The 20,677-nt window shown below is 39.6% G+C and overlaps 1 protein-coding gene across 3 annotated transcripts in view; it reads left to right on the forward strand.

The window, feature by feature from the left end:
- The window catches only part of LCORL (ligand dependent nuclear receptor corepressor like), a 73,993-nt gene extending 55,680 nt beyond the window's left edge, over positions 1-18,313 (forward strand). The window contains exons 7-8 of one of the 3 annotated variants that reach the window (XM_065735738.1): positions 153-5,011; positions 17,202-17,274. In XM_065735738.1, coding sequence (XP_065591810.1) covers positions 153-5,011; positions 17,202-17,215 — 4,873 coding nt within the window. In that variant the 3' untranslated portion in view covers positions 17,216-17,274. Of the gene's footprint in view, positions 1-152; positions 5,769-17,201 lie in introns of those variants that run through there. The other 2 variants (XM_065735740.1, XM_065735737.1) reach the window with 2 other exon arrangements.
- The last annotated feature ends 2,364 nt before the right edge of the window (positions 18,314-20,677 follow it).

The following is a 20,677-nucleotide window of genomic DNA, read 5'->3' on the forward strand; positions in this document are numbered from 1 at the left end:
TGAAACTTTCAAGTTTGAGAGAATTGTGCAAATAGAACAAAACTGTTTTGCAAACATCAGGATTTTAGTCTCGAGCTTAGCCATTGTAACAAACAGTAAATATGGTGTTTTACTGTAATTTATGTTTTGTTTTGATTTGTTTTCATTTTCAGTTCAAGCTCAACAGCTGATGCAAATTCAGAGGAAACTTCTAGTTTGGAAAAAGGAAAATCAGCATTAAACAAAGTTTTGGAGTCTTTTTGTTCATATCACTGGCAACAGACTTTGGCTATGTTAAAATTTTTCATCCAAGATGAAAATGTTCCTATAGTTCGCAGTTGCAAACAAACACATTCAGTCCACTCTGAAACTCCCAGTTTCCTTACTGAAGAAGATGTTCACGTTTCATTTTGCAATTGCAATGGACATATGCTAACAAAAAGGTGCTGTTTACAAAAGCCAAACACTTATTTACCACCTCTGCCTGTTTGTATTAAAGATTTCCATTCTTTGTCGTGCCAACCTGTAGCGATTGGATGTATTAAGACAGTGGTGAACAAAGCATGTAGTTCTCATAAGTATTGTGCTGAACAATTGCAGCATTCTACCATGCATTCTGTGAAAGCAGTAGCATGTGCATCTCCGAATAAAGACTGTGATCTGTTAAACAGCTTTAAAAATTCAAATAGATCTCGCAGCCCGTCACCGCCACCGCTGTCACCTGTACAGAATAAAGAGTTTGACACAGTGGAAGGATCAATTATGGATTTTCCAATTTTAGACAATAACAAGCCTGAAATATCCATCAACCAGCCTCCATACCTCTTGCCAGCTGAAGGAAGTAATGGAGAATTTGAATATGAAAGCAAAACATGTGGAGGAAAAGCAACTGAATATTCAGTTGGAACATTGCAGTCAACAGAAGAAGAAGATAACAATCGTATAAATTCAGAGAAAGGTGAACATCATGCCATTTTTGAAGATTTAATGGACCGTATTAATGAAAAGTTAAAATCGATAGACACTACAGATATAGCACCAAATCTCATAAAATTTTCTAGCAGTGACAGGGCACCAGAAAATGAGTTAAAATTAGGAGACTTTATAACCTCCCTTTTGCATAACGCTAAGGCAAGTGATTATAGTTTTATGGAATTACTTCACCAACATGATAAGCAAATGGAAAATAAAATTATCCAGACAAGGTTTCGGAAGCGTCAGGAAACTTTATTTGCAATGTATAATTCTCCTGATTCACCGTATATTCGACGACAGTCTTTGCAAATCAAGAGGCAGCTTGCAAGCCTTGACGAAACTCTCGTAAGAAAAAAGTCAATTTCTGAAAGAAACGCAAAGAAATCTGCAAAGAATTTTGATAAGATATACCCAAACAAAAGGCACAGGTTAGCTGTGATAGAAGATAAAGCTTTGCAATGTCTTGAAAGTAATCCTTGCGTGAATTGCCATACCAAACAAGTATGTTTTCCAGTATGCCAAACAGAGTCTTTCAAACTACCTCTTGATAATTTTCAAACCAGTTCTGACTTCCTAGTTCTTTCAGAAGACAGTGCTTTTGCAGCCAACCAGGCTAAACTTGCAAAAACTCAAGGAGATTTTGGAACCCTAAAAGGGGCCGATCAGATAACTCTGAGTGGGGAAAGCAGTGGAACCCTGGGCAGAACTAAACGCAACGTTGTGCCTCCTGGATGGTACTCTGTATACGTAACAAACAACATTGTATTCAGAAAAACATCCGATGCAAAGAAGCCTCTAGAATGTTTGGAAAAAATGAAAATAAATGAAGATGTCCATGCTGAAAGATGCAGTGACATAAATATAAGCAAAATTGTGAGAGACACAGATCTGCAAGTTGTTGTAGAACGTTTAGAAGATACAATAAACTTAGCTAAAAAAGCTAACAGTTCGTGGTTGAATAGTTACAAAATAAGCCAAAAAGTACAAGATAATGCTTATGAACAGGTTCTGAACCCACTCACTAGAAGAGACTTCCCTTTCAGCATAAGTGAAACAGGATGCACAGGACAAAGCTTCCTTCCACATTCACATTTGTCAAACAGCAATAAAAACAAAACTGTATGCGTGACAACAGGCAAGGAAGAAATGGTTATAGATCAAGAAATTAATGACAGCCTTTTGAAGTCTCTGACTGCTGATTCATCCGGTTCTACATCCAGCAACGAGGCCTTGCATACATCTTCTGAAGCTAGGGAGATACCATCTACCTTAAGCTACTCAAGTCCTGTTAAACTTATGTTTGTTTCAGAGGTTAATAGCAGTGAAGGAGTCAAATACACTTTGACATCTGCAACTACGTCTTCTAAAGGAATCGCAGATATTTGTTCATTTCAGGGGTACGCAAGCACTGTGTTAGACAGACAGACCACAGAGAATCTTTCTCATGCAATCTGTGTCAATGATTTTGAAAACAATGCTAGGGAAGAATCAAGCTGTGTTTGTGCAGAAGCGATTACAGGCTCTTGTGCAGTTGGTCAAGCTAACTTAAATGACTCAAAACAAAACGAAGTTGTGGAGAAATCAAGCAATGCTGACGAATCTGTTTTAAAAAGAAAGCCTGGTAGACCAAAGAAAATAGGTCCTCAAGTTGTTAAGCAGGTTAAGAGACCTATTGGGCGGCCTCCAAAACCAAAAGTAGATGTAACTGAAAGTAGAGAACGTAGAGATGAACTTAACAGGGATGGTAAAAGTACCAAATCTGATGCATCAGTAATGGAAGAAGTTAACAGCAACAAAAATATTACTGTGACCGTTGTTTTTGGAAGGTCAAGAAGGACAAGAAGACATGTTTCTGAAGGTAATCTAAACGTAATCAGCACTCTGCCCAGAAAACACGTTGACTTCAGTTTTGCTAATGACCACAGCAAAGTGAGGCATAGCACAGAAACTGAAAATGCTTTGACTGAAATAGTAAAAGCCTTACAGAATTCTTCTGCTGAAAATGAGGTCTCTGGTTATGAGTATGTCAGACCTATCAAGAGTAACTTAGCATCACCACATCCTTGCAGCAATATTATACGGCCAGTTAAGAAACCGCTAACTACCATTCGAAAGCCTGGTCGGCCAGCAAAAGTAAAAATCTCTGGCATATCTGTGACTGTTAATAGAGTTTCACCTCAGGAAAGAAAAGTGAGCATTAGCAACTGTTTGCCTCCTTTACAACAGCAGAACTTGTCAGAAAAAAACATACCACAGGAGAGAAGCAATCCACTGTGCAATAATATGAGTCAAGTAAAGAGTATGCAGAAAGATTCTAGAGAAGATGGATCAAACAGTGTTACTACAGCAGTGTCAAGAAAACGGGAAATTCCATTGAGACACTCCGTTAGAGACAGAAAGCCCTCATTGCATTTCTTACATTCATTAGCATCCTCTAGTGCATTTACTTGTAGAAGTGCCTTGCTGCATAAATCTTATAAACTCCATTTGAGAAAAGCTAAAGATCAAAAGGAGAAACGTAGGCAATCAAATCAGAGTGCAACATCCACAGATACCTCAGAAATGAGAAATTTGGGAAATTACAAGAAGAATCTTAAGGATGGTGATTTTGGGCCCATTAATGATGTATCATCGGATCCCATTTTTTCATCAAAGCCTTCTCTCAGGTGGTGGGCTGCTTCTGCTTCAAGTGACACTTTGATGGAAGAACTAAATAATAGATTTGAACAGATAACTAATACCTGGTTGCGAGTGGGGGGAAATGACTTTGATAAATGTGTATGTGAAAACAGGGATCCCACTGAACAAGACTGTAACAGTGAAATGTCAAACCCTTTAGACTCCTGCCTTGTAGAAATTGAAACATCACCTATAAAAATGCTTTTTCAGAAAAAGTGTAACATGAATGAGCTCTGCACCTGGTTTATGCAAACTACAGAAACACAGTCTCTCTCTCTAGTGAGAAAGGCAAATGCTCGCAATCCTTTAGAAGTAGTTAGTACCAGAGAGGTAAAGATGGAAACTAAGCAACCCGATCTTAGTACTTGCCTTTTCAGAAAGCACTTTAAAAAGTTTGCACTATCCTCTCCTTCAAAACCAGCAGGGAAATTACAAATTTTGCATAATATGGTGAGGTCTCCAGTCTTAAGCGTGAAAAGTAATTTCGCACTAGCCAGATTAAAAAGAAATGAATTTAAAAAGTTACAGCATGATAGGTGGGGACAAACAAAACAAAAGCTGTATAGCCAGGCTCCTGGAGGCTGGAAATCAAAAAAGAAAAACTTACAGTTTTTTTGCCAAAGCCAGTTGTTTAAAAGTACAAGTGGGGAAAACAGTGATGGAATGCCTGTGCTCCAGGAAAAAAATACAGTAGAAATCCAGCCCGCTCAAACTTTGGTAGAGTCTCAGAGTAGCCTCTTGCCAACTGAAAATGAAGCCAGAGATGCATTTGTTCAGCAGATGATGGGATCTTCTGACTTTAACCCACATCCCGGTTTAGCAAATATACTTAAGTCACATGCAGAGACAAATGGAACAATTTGTTGCCAACAAAATGTTAGAAAAGGACAAAGCCAAGATAAACTGTTTCCAAATACATGGAAAGCCAAAACCTTTAAAGATTGTAGAATATTTCTGAGAAAAATCAACCACATTGAGCAGCACAATTCGTTTAAGTTAAATAATGTCATTTATTCTCCTGAAGCTGTTGAAAGTAAAAGCCATCAGGCTTATTTGGAAGAAAAAAGACATCCTCTTTTAAGGTCCCACTCTACTAAGCAAAACTCATTAAAGAAACAAGAGAATGAAGTGGAGACACCTAAAGGATCTAATTCTTCTAAAGTGACTGAAAGACTGGATGACCAGTTTCACAGCAGAGAATTAAGTAGTGGTGTAAGCCATGACGATAGCCCTGCTGGTAGTTCTGAAGTTCTTATCAGGATAAACAAAAGAAAAAGTCCACAATGGGAGACCACTGACACAAATGTAAGAAAAAGGCATAAGAGACAATCATACAGTAGTGGACAAATGGCAACTTATTACCCAAAGTGCCAAGTAGGTAAGTTCCTGTTCCCCCCCACACCTTAAAATCCAATCTTAAATAATCAGAGAGGTCAAGAAACAAAGCACTTTGGGTTATTTTTTCTTTTACGATATTAATTTCAGAGTAGCAATGAAATTAAACAGCAGAATAATTCAGAAATGCAAATTCAACACATATAAAATGTTTTCCACTATTTTTTTCAGTTATAATAGGTTTGTTACATTCTTTTATGGCTATAGCATGGCAAGATGAAAGGAAAAAAGCTGAATAATACAGTCCAGAGGGACAATAAATCACTTCTGACATATTGAAGTCAGTGGCAGCTGGTTATTCATTTCAACATGAAGAATTTCATCCCACAGTATAGTTTCTCATATTGTGAGGAAGGGTAAATTCTGAAGCGAAGCAGAAATTCAGAGTATTGAACAACAGAGTTGTTTGAAAACAAAACTTTTTTTTGTTTGTTTTTTGTCACTTAATTATTTCTAATGCAAATCTGTGATGGTTTTGTAATTAAGTGGTAAAAAATAGCGCTATGTACTTCTGAGAAGTATTCATTCAGAGATCCGTTTTAGTATCCATTCAATGCCAAATGAAATATGCTGACTCTAAAGGGTTTGCGCATTGAATCCTTACAAGAACGATTTCAGATCCAAAATTATTCTATTCAAGTACAGTTATCATGCCAAATGCATTTGTTTGGAATGTTTTTTAGGCTAGTATGAATTGAATCTATTTTTAAAACTAGGTATTTATAATACATTGTTATACAACTGTGCAAAGAGGGTACACTTGTGAAATTATTTCCTCTCTGGTGCAAAGAGATCTCCTTAAACAGAAGTCTCAGCTACTTCAAATTAAATGACTACAAGGTGTCAGCTGTCCTCTAAAGCAGAAAGAGAGTTCTGCAGAGGGAATTACATTTCTGCAGAAATACTTGTTCTTAGAACCCTGTATGGGCTGATTTGACTGATCGCCCAAAGAATAAAACCCAAATTTGAAACATCGGAGCAAAATCTTATGTCCCCCCTTGTATTCTACATTGTAGAAAACTATCCCGGATAATAAACTGAGGTATTAATTTAAGTTGTAATATAAACAGTATGATGGCTCTTGTATACTTTGTTTCTTTTGTGCTTTATGTAATGTACAGTTCTTCATATTAAGCTTGGTCAGTGTAATCATACAGTGCTTTTCTGAGGTACAGAGTTTTTTGCATTTATGCTGTTATTTTGTATTTTAACATACTGATTTGGAGCCAAATAACATTTAAAAACAAAAACAAAACAAAAAAAAACAAATTTGTTTTTATGGAGTTCAAAGTTTGACCCACGGTTGCTATAGAAAAAGGCAGAAATAGTAAAGAGTGACATCTATCTGTTTCTTTTTACAAATGAAGAAAGAGCTCTCTCTTACTTCTTTTTATTTTGTGATTCTGACTGTAGTCAAGAAAATTTTGCATTCAATTTATATTTATCCTAAAAATTGTTCTTGCTATAGCGATGTAAGACCTATTACTGTGAGGTGGTCTCATGTTAGTTTTGATTGGGACTCTATTTTATTTACCTGATAACTTTCCTCTCTTAGTTTTGGATCGTTAGAAAATCTGATAACTATTTTACATTATTTCATTTACAATTTTTGTTTATTTTCTTCTTACTCATAGTTTATCATATCAATCGTTGTCTTTAGAATGGATATAATAGAAAGTTCCTTGGTAAAGGAAATGAAATGTTAAAAGAGAAAGAATTACAATTCTGGAGCTTTCTCCATGCTTGCAAATCTGTCTTTTTTTCAGGGTACTGTTTCAGCATAGCAATTGTCTTGTTTTGGCATGTTGACTCAACATTGTGTACTGTCTGCACTAGCTAAGGAAATCATAACAATATTTTTAGTCTAGCATGTAGTTACTGGCTAAAAAGAAGGAACATGATTTCTAGCTATGTGTGCATGCATTTTCAAACATAGTTCCTGCACCTGGAAGTTTAATGCACATGAAAACATCGTTATTTGTTCATATGTTCTTTGGACTGTATTTTTGTTGATGTGGTATCATAATTTATATCATCATTCTGTTGCCATGCTTGAAATGTTCTTACAGTGGCGCGGTCCATATTTAAAGTTTTTCTTCACATTTTACTGATGGTGGTGTATTCTGAAAAGATGGTGGTTTTGTGATGCTGGTTTATTACGAAGCGTTGTGGCAAGCAGGCAGAACGTTGTCAACTATTTGCGTATAGTCCATTTTTGTTAAAACATACCAGTGGAATTGTCAATGGAGTACTTACGGTTCAAGGTAGAACCAAGAAACAAGACCTAGCTGTGCAGTCAGTATAGCAAGAGAAGAGAATGAATCGTCTTTTTTTTTTTTTTTTTTAATTGTCTGTTTTATTCCAAGTAAGGTTTAATGAGTAATAAACAACAACTCGATTTCTCAACTGTTGCTTCAACAATGCATTTATGTGTTGAGGGCAGTTCTTTTTATTGTAGATGTATGTTGTGATCATTCAAATTGCTTTTTCTAAGAACGCTGAAATGTGTTTACTGTCTGTGTGGCAAAGAAAAATTGTGTTAAAAAACCATTTAGGAAAGCATTTATGTTTGTTTCCAGAGGATGACTCAGACCACGCTCAAGTGCTTTGGAGTCAGCCAAGCTTAATCCTGAAAGCTTCGGTAAAGCCAAGCACAAATGAGAGAAACTGTTATCCTTCAATGAAATGGGACACTATAAAAATATAGTTAATTTATTTTTAAAGTATCTGTGGATTTATCAGGGTTGAAAAGGAGATTGTAGACCTACTGCAGCAGTAGGCAGTGTTGCATTCTGTGATGACACGGCATACCTGTCTACTTAGCCTTTGTATCATGCTGGGAGCTCACACAGAAGAGCTTCTAGAAGTCCATTCTGATAATAGTTAGGCTTTTCTGCAAATAGTCTGGAGTTTCAGAGAAAAATTCGAATGCATTTTGTTGGCAGAGAATATAGGTTCATAGGTTCATAAGGTTGGAAAGGACCTACAAGATCATCTAGTCCAAGCACCCTCCTAACACCATCCCTACCCAACTACTACTAAATCAAATCCCTTAGCACCTCATCTAAACGCTTCTTGAACAGCGCTAGGGATGGTGCCTCAACCACCTCCCTAGACAGGCCATTCCAGTGCCTGACCACTCTTTCAGAGAAAAAATGTTTCCTCAGGTCTAATCTAAATCTTCCCCGGCGTAACTTGTGGCCATTCCCTCTCGTCCTGTCGTTATTTATCAGGGAGAAGAGGCCCACCCCCTCCTCACCACAACCCCCCTTCAGGAAGTGGTAGAGTGCAATAAGGTCTCCTCTGAGCCTCCTCTTCTCCAGACTAAACAATCCCAGCTCCCTCAGCCGCTCCTCATAAGACTTGTGCTCCAGACCAGAATATAAATTTTCATTTAAATTTTTCATTAAATCTGAATGATGTTTTAATCTATCTTAACAAGATCAAGTCAGCTTGACACTTAAAATGAGAATTTGCTAATCTTTACAGTCATTGCAAAGTCAAGTTCTGGAGTCGGGAATCAAACTGAAAACTGGATATGTTGATGAGTCTCTATGAGTTCTCTTGATTGTGTGTGTAAGTTAACCTTGTATCTCTAACTTCTGTATCAGTATTAACAACAAACAAAATTTTCCTCAAACAAGACTTCCCTTGACAGACTTTTTTTTTCTTTCCAAATTGGGAGGAAATGCTGTGTGAGCCCTTTGTATACGTATTAGGATAGCATCAGTGTTCCAGTGTTGTTGCTTATTTGACTTCCCGGGGTCCAGCAGGGAAGGCTATACAATGTGAATAACTTTCCTGCTACCGTAGATATTGCAGTAGCGACAAAAGCAAGGTTTTTAGGAAGTGTTCCCAGCTATCTCTTTCACAAAGGAGCATGTCCTACGTTCCTAATACGGAACAAGTTCAAAATATTAGATGAGGTAAAGTGCAAGAAACTGAAACAATCATTAAATCTGCTGATTGCAAGAAACTCTTTAACAGACGTATCTTAGCACTTTCCTCAAAGGCTTTTCAGGAGAAGTACTTAGCTTCAGGATGTTTCACCTATGGTTCACGTAGAGATTTTCATAACTGTAATTGCAAGACTATAAGTTACTTTTTCACACAGACACGAAACAAAGGAAGAAAATTGATTGAAAGTGTAGAAAAAGTAGTGAAAAGAATGACTGCTGTCATTAAGTAGACCATTTTTAAAGCAGAAGTAGTAAAGCAGAAATGTAGGCTCGATTTATAATTGACTACACGTGTGCAGTAAATCCTGGCTCATTTATTTAACTTGATGGTCTCTGCCTCATTCCCCTGAACACAGTAGTGGTGCCTCTAATACCACAGACTGGTGCTTCAGCTTCTTTTACACCAAGAATCTCCATCAGCCACGTGTGGTTCTATAGTCCTTCCTTCCCTCGGCTTTCTCTCCCATAACATGACCTAGTGAACAGAACCAGTTGCAAGTTGAGAGGTGGATAAATTTTGGGTGCTGTTTTGTGTTAAATTGTGATCATTTACATACCACCTTGGGAAATGCTGTTTGCCATGCTTTCTTTGAAGGTTCTGAGCTTATTTGAATGGAAGACTTATTTAAAAGGCCTTATTTCTCAGGTCCTCCTTTTCCTTAACCTGAGAGGAAATGTTAGTAGTTCAGTGTTGTGTTCACTGCGCTATTATGTAGGAGTTATATGTGCAGTTTTACAAAGATTCTTTCTCATCATTTTACTCAGTGTTGTTTCATCATATCATTTTAATTCAGTTTCCTCCAAAACCTCACACTTTATTTGTTCTCAATTCAGAATAAAGTGTTAGATTTTTAGCTTCCTTCAGGGAATCGGTAATAGCATTTAAATGTGTCTTTTTATTTTTCCTTAATCCATCCTCAGGCAAAGAAATGAGTAGCTTTCCCAGGCCTGCCTGGCAGTTTGGAAAATACGATGTGTACTCACTGGTCTTTAATCACACTCAAAAAATAGGTATATTCTGGATTTAGAAAGTACGTGGCAGACTTACGGTGCAGATAAGACTGAGCTATTCTTTGCATGTATTCTTGGGCAGATTTTCCATCCTTTCACCCTTCACTGAATGAAGGGGACCTTTTTCTGATGACTGCTCACACTTTCCAGACGTGTCACATTCTACATTGTTCATCAGTGTTCTCTGGAGTACACATAGTGGCATCTGTTGCTCTATTAAGTATAAATCTCTATCTAGTAAGAAATTTATGTTTTCTGGGATCTAAGTTTGTTTTCTGTATTCCAATGTTTGTTTTGTCACTCTGGCAGGTTTCACTGTCCCCTATCAGTAGTCAAACTTGACTTCTGTCCATGTTGATCTTTGTCTGTTCCTTACCAAAAATGAAATGCACACTCATTTCACAAACTCCCCTCTCGTGGTTCTGCCAGCCCACACACTCTCCATCCTTACTTCACACTCCCTTCAGCTTTGTGGGTAAAGTGCCGTGCTTTGGCCTCTTCTCATGGTGTATCTGTAAGAGGGGCAAGAAGCTTCACTTGGTTCTTGCCTTTTCTTCAGTGATGACCAACGTTAGCCTTGTCAGTAGAAATTGTCTTAATGTAACACCTCAAATCCTTTCAAGAGCATTAAGCCTTCTCATTTCTACTTGGTTTAGAATGTTTTAGATAAGTTGCACGTTTTTAAACCATTAGTGAGTAACGTGACTATATTCTTCATGTTTTTCCAAGTAGTTCTTAGTGGAGTGTGTGCTCTTATTTTTTGTTTTTTCTTTGTAGCTCAAGGTGGAACGTTTCTAAATAGCAATCCTGCTGGGACATTAGACTGAGAGTTCCATGTTTCTTATTCAAATATACTCATACGTGAAGAGTAAGACATTTAGGGAAGTCAGTCATTAAGGATGGACACTGCCACAGGTTCCTCTTGCCCTCACAGAATCAGCAGATTGTACTTGACGCTTTACTGAAGCCAGCTTGCCCTTAACCTTGTACATTTCCAACCATTAAAATCTTGATTATTTGCTCAAAATAATGGATTATTTTCCACTATGTGAAGTGTAGGCCTAGCAGAAAAATTCTAGGAGCTGTAATAATGACATTTTTCTTACTCCTAAAACAAAAATATTCTGACACTCCATTAGATGGTACTTTTCTTCCAAATCTGGGGAGAAGCACGTACTTACAGTCAGATTTCAGTGTTCTTATAGTGATTGTTACTGCAAAATACACAGTAACAAACACTCATTTTCCAAATGTAAGGAGTTAGTTTATTTACAAAGAGGTAAGAGTGGTAGGGAAGGCGGTTATTGCTCAGATTGGGGTGGTGTTTGAGGGTTACTTTGAGTTTCCAGTTACAGAGATGTGTTTCAAACAGAATTTCTTCTTTGGTAGATTTGTTCCGAGTGCATGTCTGTCAGCTCCCTGTACACAGCTGTTTGTCAATTACATTTAAATAGTAGAAATCTCAGAAAAGGAAATTACTGATTTGCAAATTATTGTCTGACCTTCCTTAATTCAGAAGCCTGGTGGCTTGTAAGCCACACAGGGACTGTCTCATGTCTCCCTCCATAACGTAACTGCATTTGTAATGCCAAAAAATATTTTGAATTAAAGATTGGAGATTAATGCAATCCAGATAACAAGATACACATAGCTGCATTCCTCAAAGTACTGAGGTAGTGGTGCTGTGTTTGCTTGGACGGCCCAAACGAGCATCTTCAGTTCTGAACCTACACCCCCAACATTTGTGTTGTTTTTTTTTACTTTGTACAAATTCTTTTTCAATTATGAATGAGTTAAAATAAAAATAGCAAAACTTTTTTTTTTTAACGTTATTGCATGTTTCTAAGGAAAACTCCTTGCTCAACTTTGGTTTCTTTTAGATTTTTCTTGTTCTGTTTAAATTGACTTGTATGCTGTGAACTTCAAGTAATGCATAAAAATTATTTTGTTTTCTTTCATGGAACAGAGGCAAACTTGTTTCACGGCAGTGCTGCAATACTGCAAACTAATTATGTTCCTCGTGAAATGAATGATGCTTCCTTCCAGCTGTTAGGTGCATAGCTAGTTTTTGGTGCCAAGGTTTTTTGAAGACAATATGCCATCAAAGATTAGAGACAGGACTATTTTTTCTTTAAAAAGTTTTAATACAAACACTAATAATGTATGCTTGAAAAAATTATCACTTCTTCGTACCCTTTTGGTGGCAGTTTACCTTAATATTTTGCTTTCTTTAAGAATTCCGTGGACTGTGCCAAATAAGCTGTATCACCACAGATCAGAGCGATTCTTCTGAAAAAGAAAACCTAAAACCCAAAGCAGTAGATAACTTTCTAGGTCAGGCTGCTTTAGACAAGCTTAGCTATTTTTTCTCATGTGTCTCATACGTATTTAATTTGTGTTCTCTTTGTTTTTGTGCACCCGTTCTGGTTCTGACTTCTCACACTGTATTTTGGCCTCAGTTCACTTGCAGTCGTGCTTACGTTTTGTTTTATTTTTCTTGGTGCTGCCGCTGTGTGAAACGCATCTCATTGATAAAGCACTCCCTTCCTATTGGTTACTGCCCCACCTTCCTGTGACCTGGTTGGGCGTGCCATCTGTTTCCAGGGCACTTCTCTCTCATGCCTTAAGCGCAATTGCGTCCGTTCACCTGAAAAATAGTTATTACGATGAGAATCCGTTTGATAAATGGCATAAAGAACTTTCTTTGTAGGTTTCTCTGATGTTGCATTTTGGCATGGTTCAGAGACAAGTTTACATTTCAGAGACAATAAATCTGACTGCATGCTTGGTTTGCCTTTGTTTCAACGTGTGTAGCGTTAGCAAATCAGCCTCTCCTTGAACGCATGTCGGGGTACTGTACTCACTGTGCATTTAACCCATAAAGGCTCTACGCCTTCATTTTCTGTGAGATCACTGAGTGGTTTTACATAGCAAAACTTCAGCAGCATAAAATATTTGGTATTATTTCCCCTCTTTATTTTGAAACTCCTGGCTAAAGCACTCAGCTTTGTATCAAGCACAGTGCATCAAGCATGCTTGTATGCTTTCTAAGCTATAGATTTTGACATCATTAACAGCATTGTTCTGTTTAACAAGTTTGGTTGGCAGAACTTGTCAGATAGCAGGAAGCAAAAACAGACTGACACAGCTCTCAGCTAGCCGAGGATGCATTATGCTATGAAACCAGTGTTGCTGAAGATTAGAGAAGCATAACCACACAGAGACACTTGCAAAGTCATTTTACAGCGTACGGATGCACAACATTTAATGGTAGCAAATGCTTCTTCGGCAGTAAATGCTGAGAAGTCCCCTAACAGATAACTGTTACCCTCACGCCTACTTCTTCTGTGTGACCTTCACATATCATAGGCAGACGTTAACTATACAGACGTGTGCACTTAGCTAGGCAGACTATTTTAGCTTTGTCCTTTTCATACGATAGGTGTCATACTCCTCTGGTTTTTCTTCAGGAGTGCAGTTCCAAATTGCAAAGAAAATAAAAAGCACAAAGAATATTATTTTATTTTTGTGCCTGGCAGCCCATTAACTTACACAGAATTGCTCTGAAGTGCTAGCATTAAGACTCAGTGTTTCTATTACTGTCACTGTGTGATTTGGGTGAAACTGAAGTAAGAAAAGCAAAACTTGGGAAATAAAAACTTATAGTCAAGTAATTTGAAATGGAAGTGTATAAAAGAGCAGTTTCTTTTAATAGAAACATCAATTCAAAGACCTTTCTATTTAATTCCTTTTTCCTTAATGATAGGAGTGCAGCATAGTGGGGAGAGAGAGTCCTTCTGGGTCCTAGCAGGGCTCTGTACTTGGCCACATAGAGGCTTTTCGGCCTAGATAAGGCAGACAGGACTTCAGAGTCCATCAGCATTAATTTAAACTGGCTTCTACGATTTGTTAGACTAGCATAGGCAATTGCTTTTTTCCCAACAGTGCTGAAAAAGAGTGAACTCAGAGGTGATTAGTAATGGCGACTTGGGAATTGTTACACCCCATAAAGTACAAACCTTGTAGTGTCATCGCTGGCAACTTCCTAGAACCACTCGCTTCACGCACCACTGCTGCCAAAGAAAGGCAGCGAGTCCTGAGGGCATCCCCACCCCTCAGAGATGGGGCAGAGCACGTCCATAGTGAATGCAGCACACAGCTTCCTCCTCTCCACATGCTCTCCGTTCCCATACTCAGAGTCAGAAAGGTTCTTAAGACTGACCGTGCTCCTCGCACAGAGCGGTGCTGTAGCACTCCGTGCAGAGGAGCACCTGCATCCCACTTCCAAAACTCGCGTGCATGGAAGCCAAGCAACTGAGTTGTTCTCATGTGGACTAAAACAAAATAGATGATAATTGCTGTAATAGAAAACAGATGGCTTCGGAATTGGGAGACTTTAACCTTTTCAGAGACTGGCATTTAAGATCACTAAAATGCCTGTTTTTGTCAAAGCATTTCACCTAATGAAGTTAAAAGGAGCTCTGTCTTCCACGCAGTGCGTGCCTTGGAAATGGAGAACACCTGAAGGATGGAGAGATAACGACCTACAGCCCAATTCCAAGTGCTACCAAACTCAGCTTTTTGGCTCCTGGTAGCATCAGACTGTAACCCACAGTTCTTCCTAGCAGAAGGCAGCTGTACAACGCACCTTCCTGACTGGGAATGCTTAATACACACCACAGCTGTCATAAGCAGAACAAGCTAAAATTTAGAGTAGAATATACTGATGGATCTGACTGCAAAGTTCAACTGCTTCTGTTTAATTTCAGGCCATAATTCCAGTATCTATTTAAAAAAAATACTATTAAAATACACGATCATTATACCTTTTATTACATTAACAGCTAGAAAATAAATCAATAAGGCAAAACAACCACTGAAAGTGAGATGAAAGACTAGGACCGTGTCGCTTAGAACATGTATTAGTGCAGCTCTCTAACTTTATTCTTTCCACTCCGCTCATACTAAGGTCCAACTCCTGGCTCCACACAAGACCACACAAAACTCAAACCATACTTCTGAGAGCACTGTTCAAATGCCTCTTAGATTCCGGCAGCTTGAGGCTTTGCCCACTGCCCTGGGCAGCCTGCTCCTCACCCACCAACCCCTGGTGAAGAACCCTTTCCTAACCCTCTGGAGTGTCCATCCTCCTTTGGACACTCTCTAACAGCTCTATGTCCTTACATGGTGGCACCCAAACATGCACCCAGTGCTCAAGGTGAGGCCACACAACACAGGACAGTCCCTCCCTGCTCCCAGCTGGCGGTGCTGGGCCTGACGCCCTTTTGGCTGCCAGGGCACGCTGCCAGCTTCAACTCAGCTTGCTGTCATCCAGAATCCCCAGCTCTCACCCCCCCGTGGCAATGGTTGCCCCATTGCAGGTACCAAATCTACCACTTGCTGTTGAACTTCATGCGGTTGGTGATTGCCCCACCGTCAAGTTTGCAGATCCTAGATGCCCAGGGCCTTTATGTTCTTTTCAGCTGACCAGAACAAAACAACACCAAAAACCTCCAGCACTGCTGCTTCCCTTAACTGCTAAGTGTTCCTGCTGATTGCTCAGGTCACGTTCTGCTGCCTTCCCAGCCACGCCTGGAAGGAGGCAATCCTGCAGAGATCAGCCCTAGCTCCTTCTCATGTGTACGTAATCCCGAGGCTTTGATTTTCCTCACAGCAAAAAGTCTCAAATCTGAAGAGGCTGTAAGTTCAAGGAGTTGACCATACTTTCTCTGACACCTCCACCTGCATGCTCTGTTTCTGATGGGAAAGAAACAATCAGTAACAAGAGCATGCACAAACCAGAAAAACCATGAAGGAAAAAGGTGCAAAGGCAGCGCCGACACAAACTATAGCTCTGAGGAATACGGACAAACAAAATACTGACTGGGGGAGCAGCACCCCACTGATGGAGGGTTAGGAACAAGGGTTAGCAAATTAGAAGTGCCATGCACGCTGCTTGCACTGTTATAAAGGTGCATTACATTTCTATTCTAAATTGCCACTTGGGCCATTAGACAAGCTGTAATTCCCTCCTGCCATCAAGAGGGAGGTAGTTTAATCTGAATCAGCCAATAGTCCTTGAGTAACACAAATCAATACATGTCAGGATATAGTCTTACAACTACTCGGCCTCCTCCTGCTGCTCACCCACGTTATAATCACTTCGCTTATGCCCTCACACGTACAACAAAGTCAGCTGGATGGTTACACAACTAGTAGATATCACTGCTCTGAGCACACCTCCCTGACCTGCACTTTAGTTCTGTGCAGACCTGAAATGCCGCAGGTGGGGAATTGCCCTGCTTGGTCCTTCAGATAGGAGCAGGGGGTGGGGGCGGGTCCTTCACAGCACGACTGTCACATCCTCACCTCCATTACGATCCATAGAATTTCATTTCTAGTACCCCAGCAATTAGGAGTACTTCCAGCTTTGTACCACTCCTGCACTTGAAATCTTTGAAAAGGGTGGTGGTGAACACTGTGTTGCACTCTGCGATGGAATAGGGTAGAGATGGAAGGGTATGAAATTTATTCCTTGGGGTTTGTTGTTTGGTTTTGTTTTCATGACGTGGTAAGAGTATTCCAAAGTCCGCCTCTTTTTTTCCCCACCTGAACATGAACAACTTTATATGCTTTATATGGCACCGTGGTTCAATCCACGTTTATGTCTTAGTTTGCTTAGTGATCCCCACAAAGAACTGGGTTTCTTTTTCTTCTCCTATAACTTATTTTCCTAGACTTGAACCACAGTAAGGGCTGTGTCCATATTAATCCTTTTGTGGCTGTGCTAACGTAATGGCATTAAAGAAAAAATAATTTCTGCCCATTTCCCGTGCTGCGGTTTTTACAGTGGATTTGAATTAAGGAAGGCCAGACTGCTGCTCCTGTGCAAAGGAATGTTGGTGGCAGGACACTGACCTAACACAGGTCTCCGCAAACAAACAAGATGAGCTGCTCCTGCACAAACAAGCCCCAGCTACCTTTGCGACATGGAGAGCTAGCACAGCCACCTTGCGCTCTGTGGGCTCCGCTGCGTTTCTGGAACATACTGCAATAAAACAAAGCAAAAATGATCCAGCAGCGTTCTCAGCCTGCCACCACCTCGCCTTTATGAGTTTGCTTTATGCACAGCGACGAGGAAAGCATACTAAACTTGTTCTCGTTTCTTTCTCCCCTCTCCGACCCCCACTTCTTTTCTCACAGCACGCTACAAGTGAAAGTCTCTGAGCCGCAGAATTCAATAGATGTGAACACAGAAAATGAACATTTGAAGCCCATAAAGATGTGCCTTAATCAGCCCACTGAGTGGAATCTGAGTTTTTCAACAGCATCTCTTGCCAGCTGTAAAGTTTTTAACCAAAATCTCAAAACTGATGAGAACAAATAGATTGCAGCTGTTCTTGCACTATTATTTTGTACATTGTTCTTGATCTTTTTTTTTCTGCTGAATAATAAGCATTTATTACATCGATCATGAAATGATCTCGTGTGATTTGGCTTTATATTACTATTAGCGGTATTCATTTGGATGTACTTTTTTAGTATGAAGTTTCACATCTCACTCTCATGGAATTCTTGCAGTACAAATTTATATCGGAATCAGATGTTCCCCTTCAATAGTATTGTGATTTTCCTACGTTCTCTGAGTTTAATTACTGCTTCCCAATTTTATTTTTGTGCACGAAAGTTAATATATTATGTAACTGTGGCATAAGTCACCGTGTAAAGAGTTATGGTAATAACAATTCAGACAAATCTGTAACAGGTGGAGACTGACTACCTCGAAGCAAACTGTGGCGAGAAGGTAAAGCACCCAAGATCTCCTTCATGAATGGACTGGAATGCTCCGAACACAGCAGTTTGTTTCTGCAGTACGCTTTCATCTTCATCTATCTTGAGAACTTTTGTGTGGCAGTGTTTAATGACCGTAATGTCCAAAAGAAAGGCCGACCTTGCAGGAGGATCTCTTCAACGATTGTCATTCAGCAAATCTGTATCTGCACTTTTTGAGGTTTCTGCTCAGTGGTCTTTCTTCCCCTTTTGTTTTAATGAATTGATGCCTGACACCAATTAAAATGGATGTAAATGTTCTTCTTATTTCTTTCTTTTTTTTTTTTTTTTTAAGTTTTTAAACTTGTACTTTGGAAATTCAATGTAACCATCAAAATTTTAAGCTCTACTCAAAGAAGTAGTAAATGGTTGTAGCTGACTACATTGTAGACATTCCATGCCTAAATAAGCTTTAGCAAGGTTTATGTACTTTATCCATCAAAACTTGGTTATTAATAGAGCTATAACAAAAGTGTTAGAATAAAACCATACAATACACTTCTCTTTGCTGGAGTCATACGTTCAATAGCTAGGAGAGGTTTTCTAATGCACTGCGCTGCCTTTCCCTGCAAAGAACCAACTCGGAAGGAATCTTGTCCTTGGAAGACTCTGTATTTTACTTAACAAATATTTTGAGTGTTCACTTACTGCATTGCTTAAAAAGATGCAGCTCTTCTTTACAGATATTTGTTTAATTACTGGATTGCATTTGTAAGTTAAAAAAATGCGAATCACTGTAACTCTCAAGTTCCATCCTGAAGGCCACTGAGTCAGCAAGACATCCAACAAAGCAGGAGATACAGAGCGAGCACTCTCGACACCTCCTGGACGGAGCACTCCTTGAACTTCTCCATTACAGACACATCTCACCTCCAAGCATTTAATTCCATCAAAAATTCCTTTTTTTCCCCACTGTGTGTTCAGAAGCTTTCAGTTAGTCACACACAGCTCACTAACCACCCCAAACATACAAGAAGCAGAACTAGGAAGAAAAATGGCCTTGGTACAGCACTCATTCTTCATCTTCAGATAGCAACTGGCCAGAGGAGTCTCTCACCAGGAGAAAATGTTTTCGTTTTTACAGACTTTGTAGGGATTTTGATTAAGAAGTAAACTAAAGACAATCAGCCTCGACTGTTGCTAATGATTAGCTTCGAGAAATACATCTAACCATGCTCCCCTTGCAGTTCAGCAGGCATCTTTCTCAGAAGATGAGGCACTTTACTGAGAGTGTACCATATGTTGTATTGCACTGCAAACCCTTCCCTTGGCAGGAGAAAAGTGCAGAAAGGAGAAATATCCTGCTGCTTCCCAATGAAGCTTCCAACCTGAAAGAGCATTGTGGGGTAATTCAGGCAGAGATGAACCTGAAGAGGTCCATAGCACACCCAGCTGCCCAAAGCCAGGGCAGCTTTGAGATCAGACCGCGTTACACTCAGGTCTTGAAAACCTCCCAGGACTGACCCTGCACAGCCACTTAGCACAGCTCATCCACTTGCACATTCTGGTCTGAGTTTTGACTTCAGTCCCATTGTCGCTTGTCCTCCCACGATGTGCAGCAACAAAGAACCAGGCCCCACATCCTTGCAGGGAGATGGGGTCTTCCCAAACCCCCGAGGTCCAGCCCAGCTCCCTCAGCACCTCCTCACAAGGCAGGCTCTCCGGCCCCGCCCAGCCTGCGAGCCTTTCCCAGACTCACTCCAGTTTTGTCACCGTCTCTTTGCGAGCACACGGATGAAACCACACCCACAGCTGAGATACACTGAGTGAGACTTGATGGAAACCTGATCTTTCAGTACAGCATTCCTGAAGAGGTTCCAGGGACAGAACCTGCGTGTGTGGCAAGGCACAACAAGGGAAAAAGGCAAAACTGAAGATCTTCAGTATATTCAGGAGAGCATTTGCAGAAGCCTTTAAGCATTTTTATTGTTCCTGGTTTTCCTAGAAACTCATTTTAACCCAAATAACAGAAGGGACAAGCAGCAGCTGCTGATAGTGTATGAGTGGCAGAAGAGTGGAGCACTCATTCTTACAGAGCATGCTTTATGTGACATTAAATATATATACATGTGTTTTTAAGTATACACTCACACAGTGGTATTTAAAGTGTGGGGGAAGCTTTGACTGACCTGGAAAAATCTAAAAGGTGCACTTCAGCCCTCTGAACTACATTCAGGTACCATTCAAGGCCATGTCTTTGATCTCAAGTGGTTGCACGCATGCAAACTCACAGTGGGAACACCATCTGATGGAGAAGAACTGTTAAAGAGGGAACTCAAAACTTCAAAATTCAGTTTTGAAATGATGAATAAAAATAATTCATAGCTGCATAAGCCTCTGAATAGCAAATATCACAGCACAAAAATGTGTCGTGGCATGTTGTGGTCTGAAAGATTTCCAACACAAACTGAAAGGGATGAAAAGGAACACAGTCCTGTCTCTCTTCTGTATGCAAACTTGAAAATAGCGTAGCAGTTGGAGCATTGTGCTTTGGGAATGCTGCTTCTCACGTGCTTTGTCCTTAAGCCGTTTCAGAGAAATACCAAAGAGCAGAGCAACATACCAACCTATTTCAAATGAACTCCTTAGAAAGCCGCACTGACACGTGCGCACTGAACGGTCAAGCTTTAACTGACTGCACTCAGAATGAAATCGTAACACAGAAGGATACGATTGACCAAGTGTTCCAAATCAAAGCCCTGACATTTCCAGAACAAAATGCTCAGCCAACGGTGCATATTTGGCACTTTAAAGTTAATCTTCTATTGTCTCCATAAAACTTTTGACTATTCCTAAATTTATCATTAGAAAAACCTCTGTGACCTTGAAGTCAGAGAAATCACACTTGT

This window comes from Cyrtonyx montezumae, unplaced genomic scaffold (genome assembly GCF_038088225.1).
Source record: "Cyrtonyx montezumae isolate F1298 unplaced genomic scaffold, pur_monq_1.0 scaffold_2, whole genome shotgun sequence".
In the NCBI taxonomy this organism is placed as follows: Eukaryota; Metazoa; Chordata; class Aves; order Galliformes; family Odontophoridae; genus Cyrtonyx; species Cyrtonyx montezumae.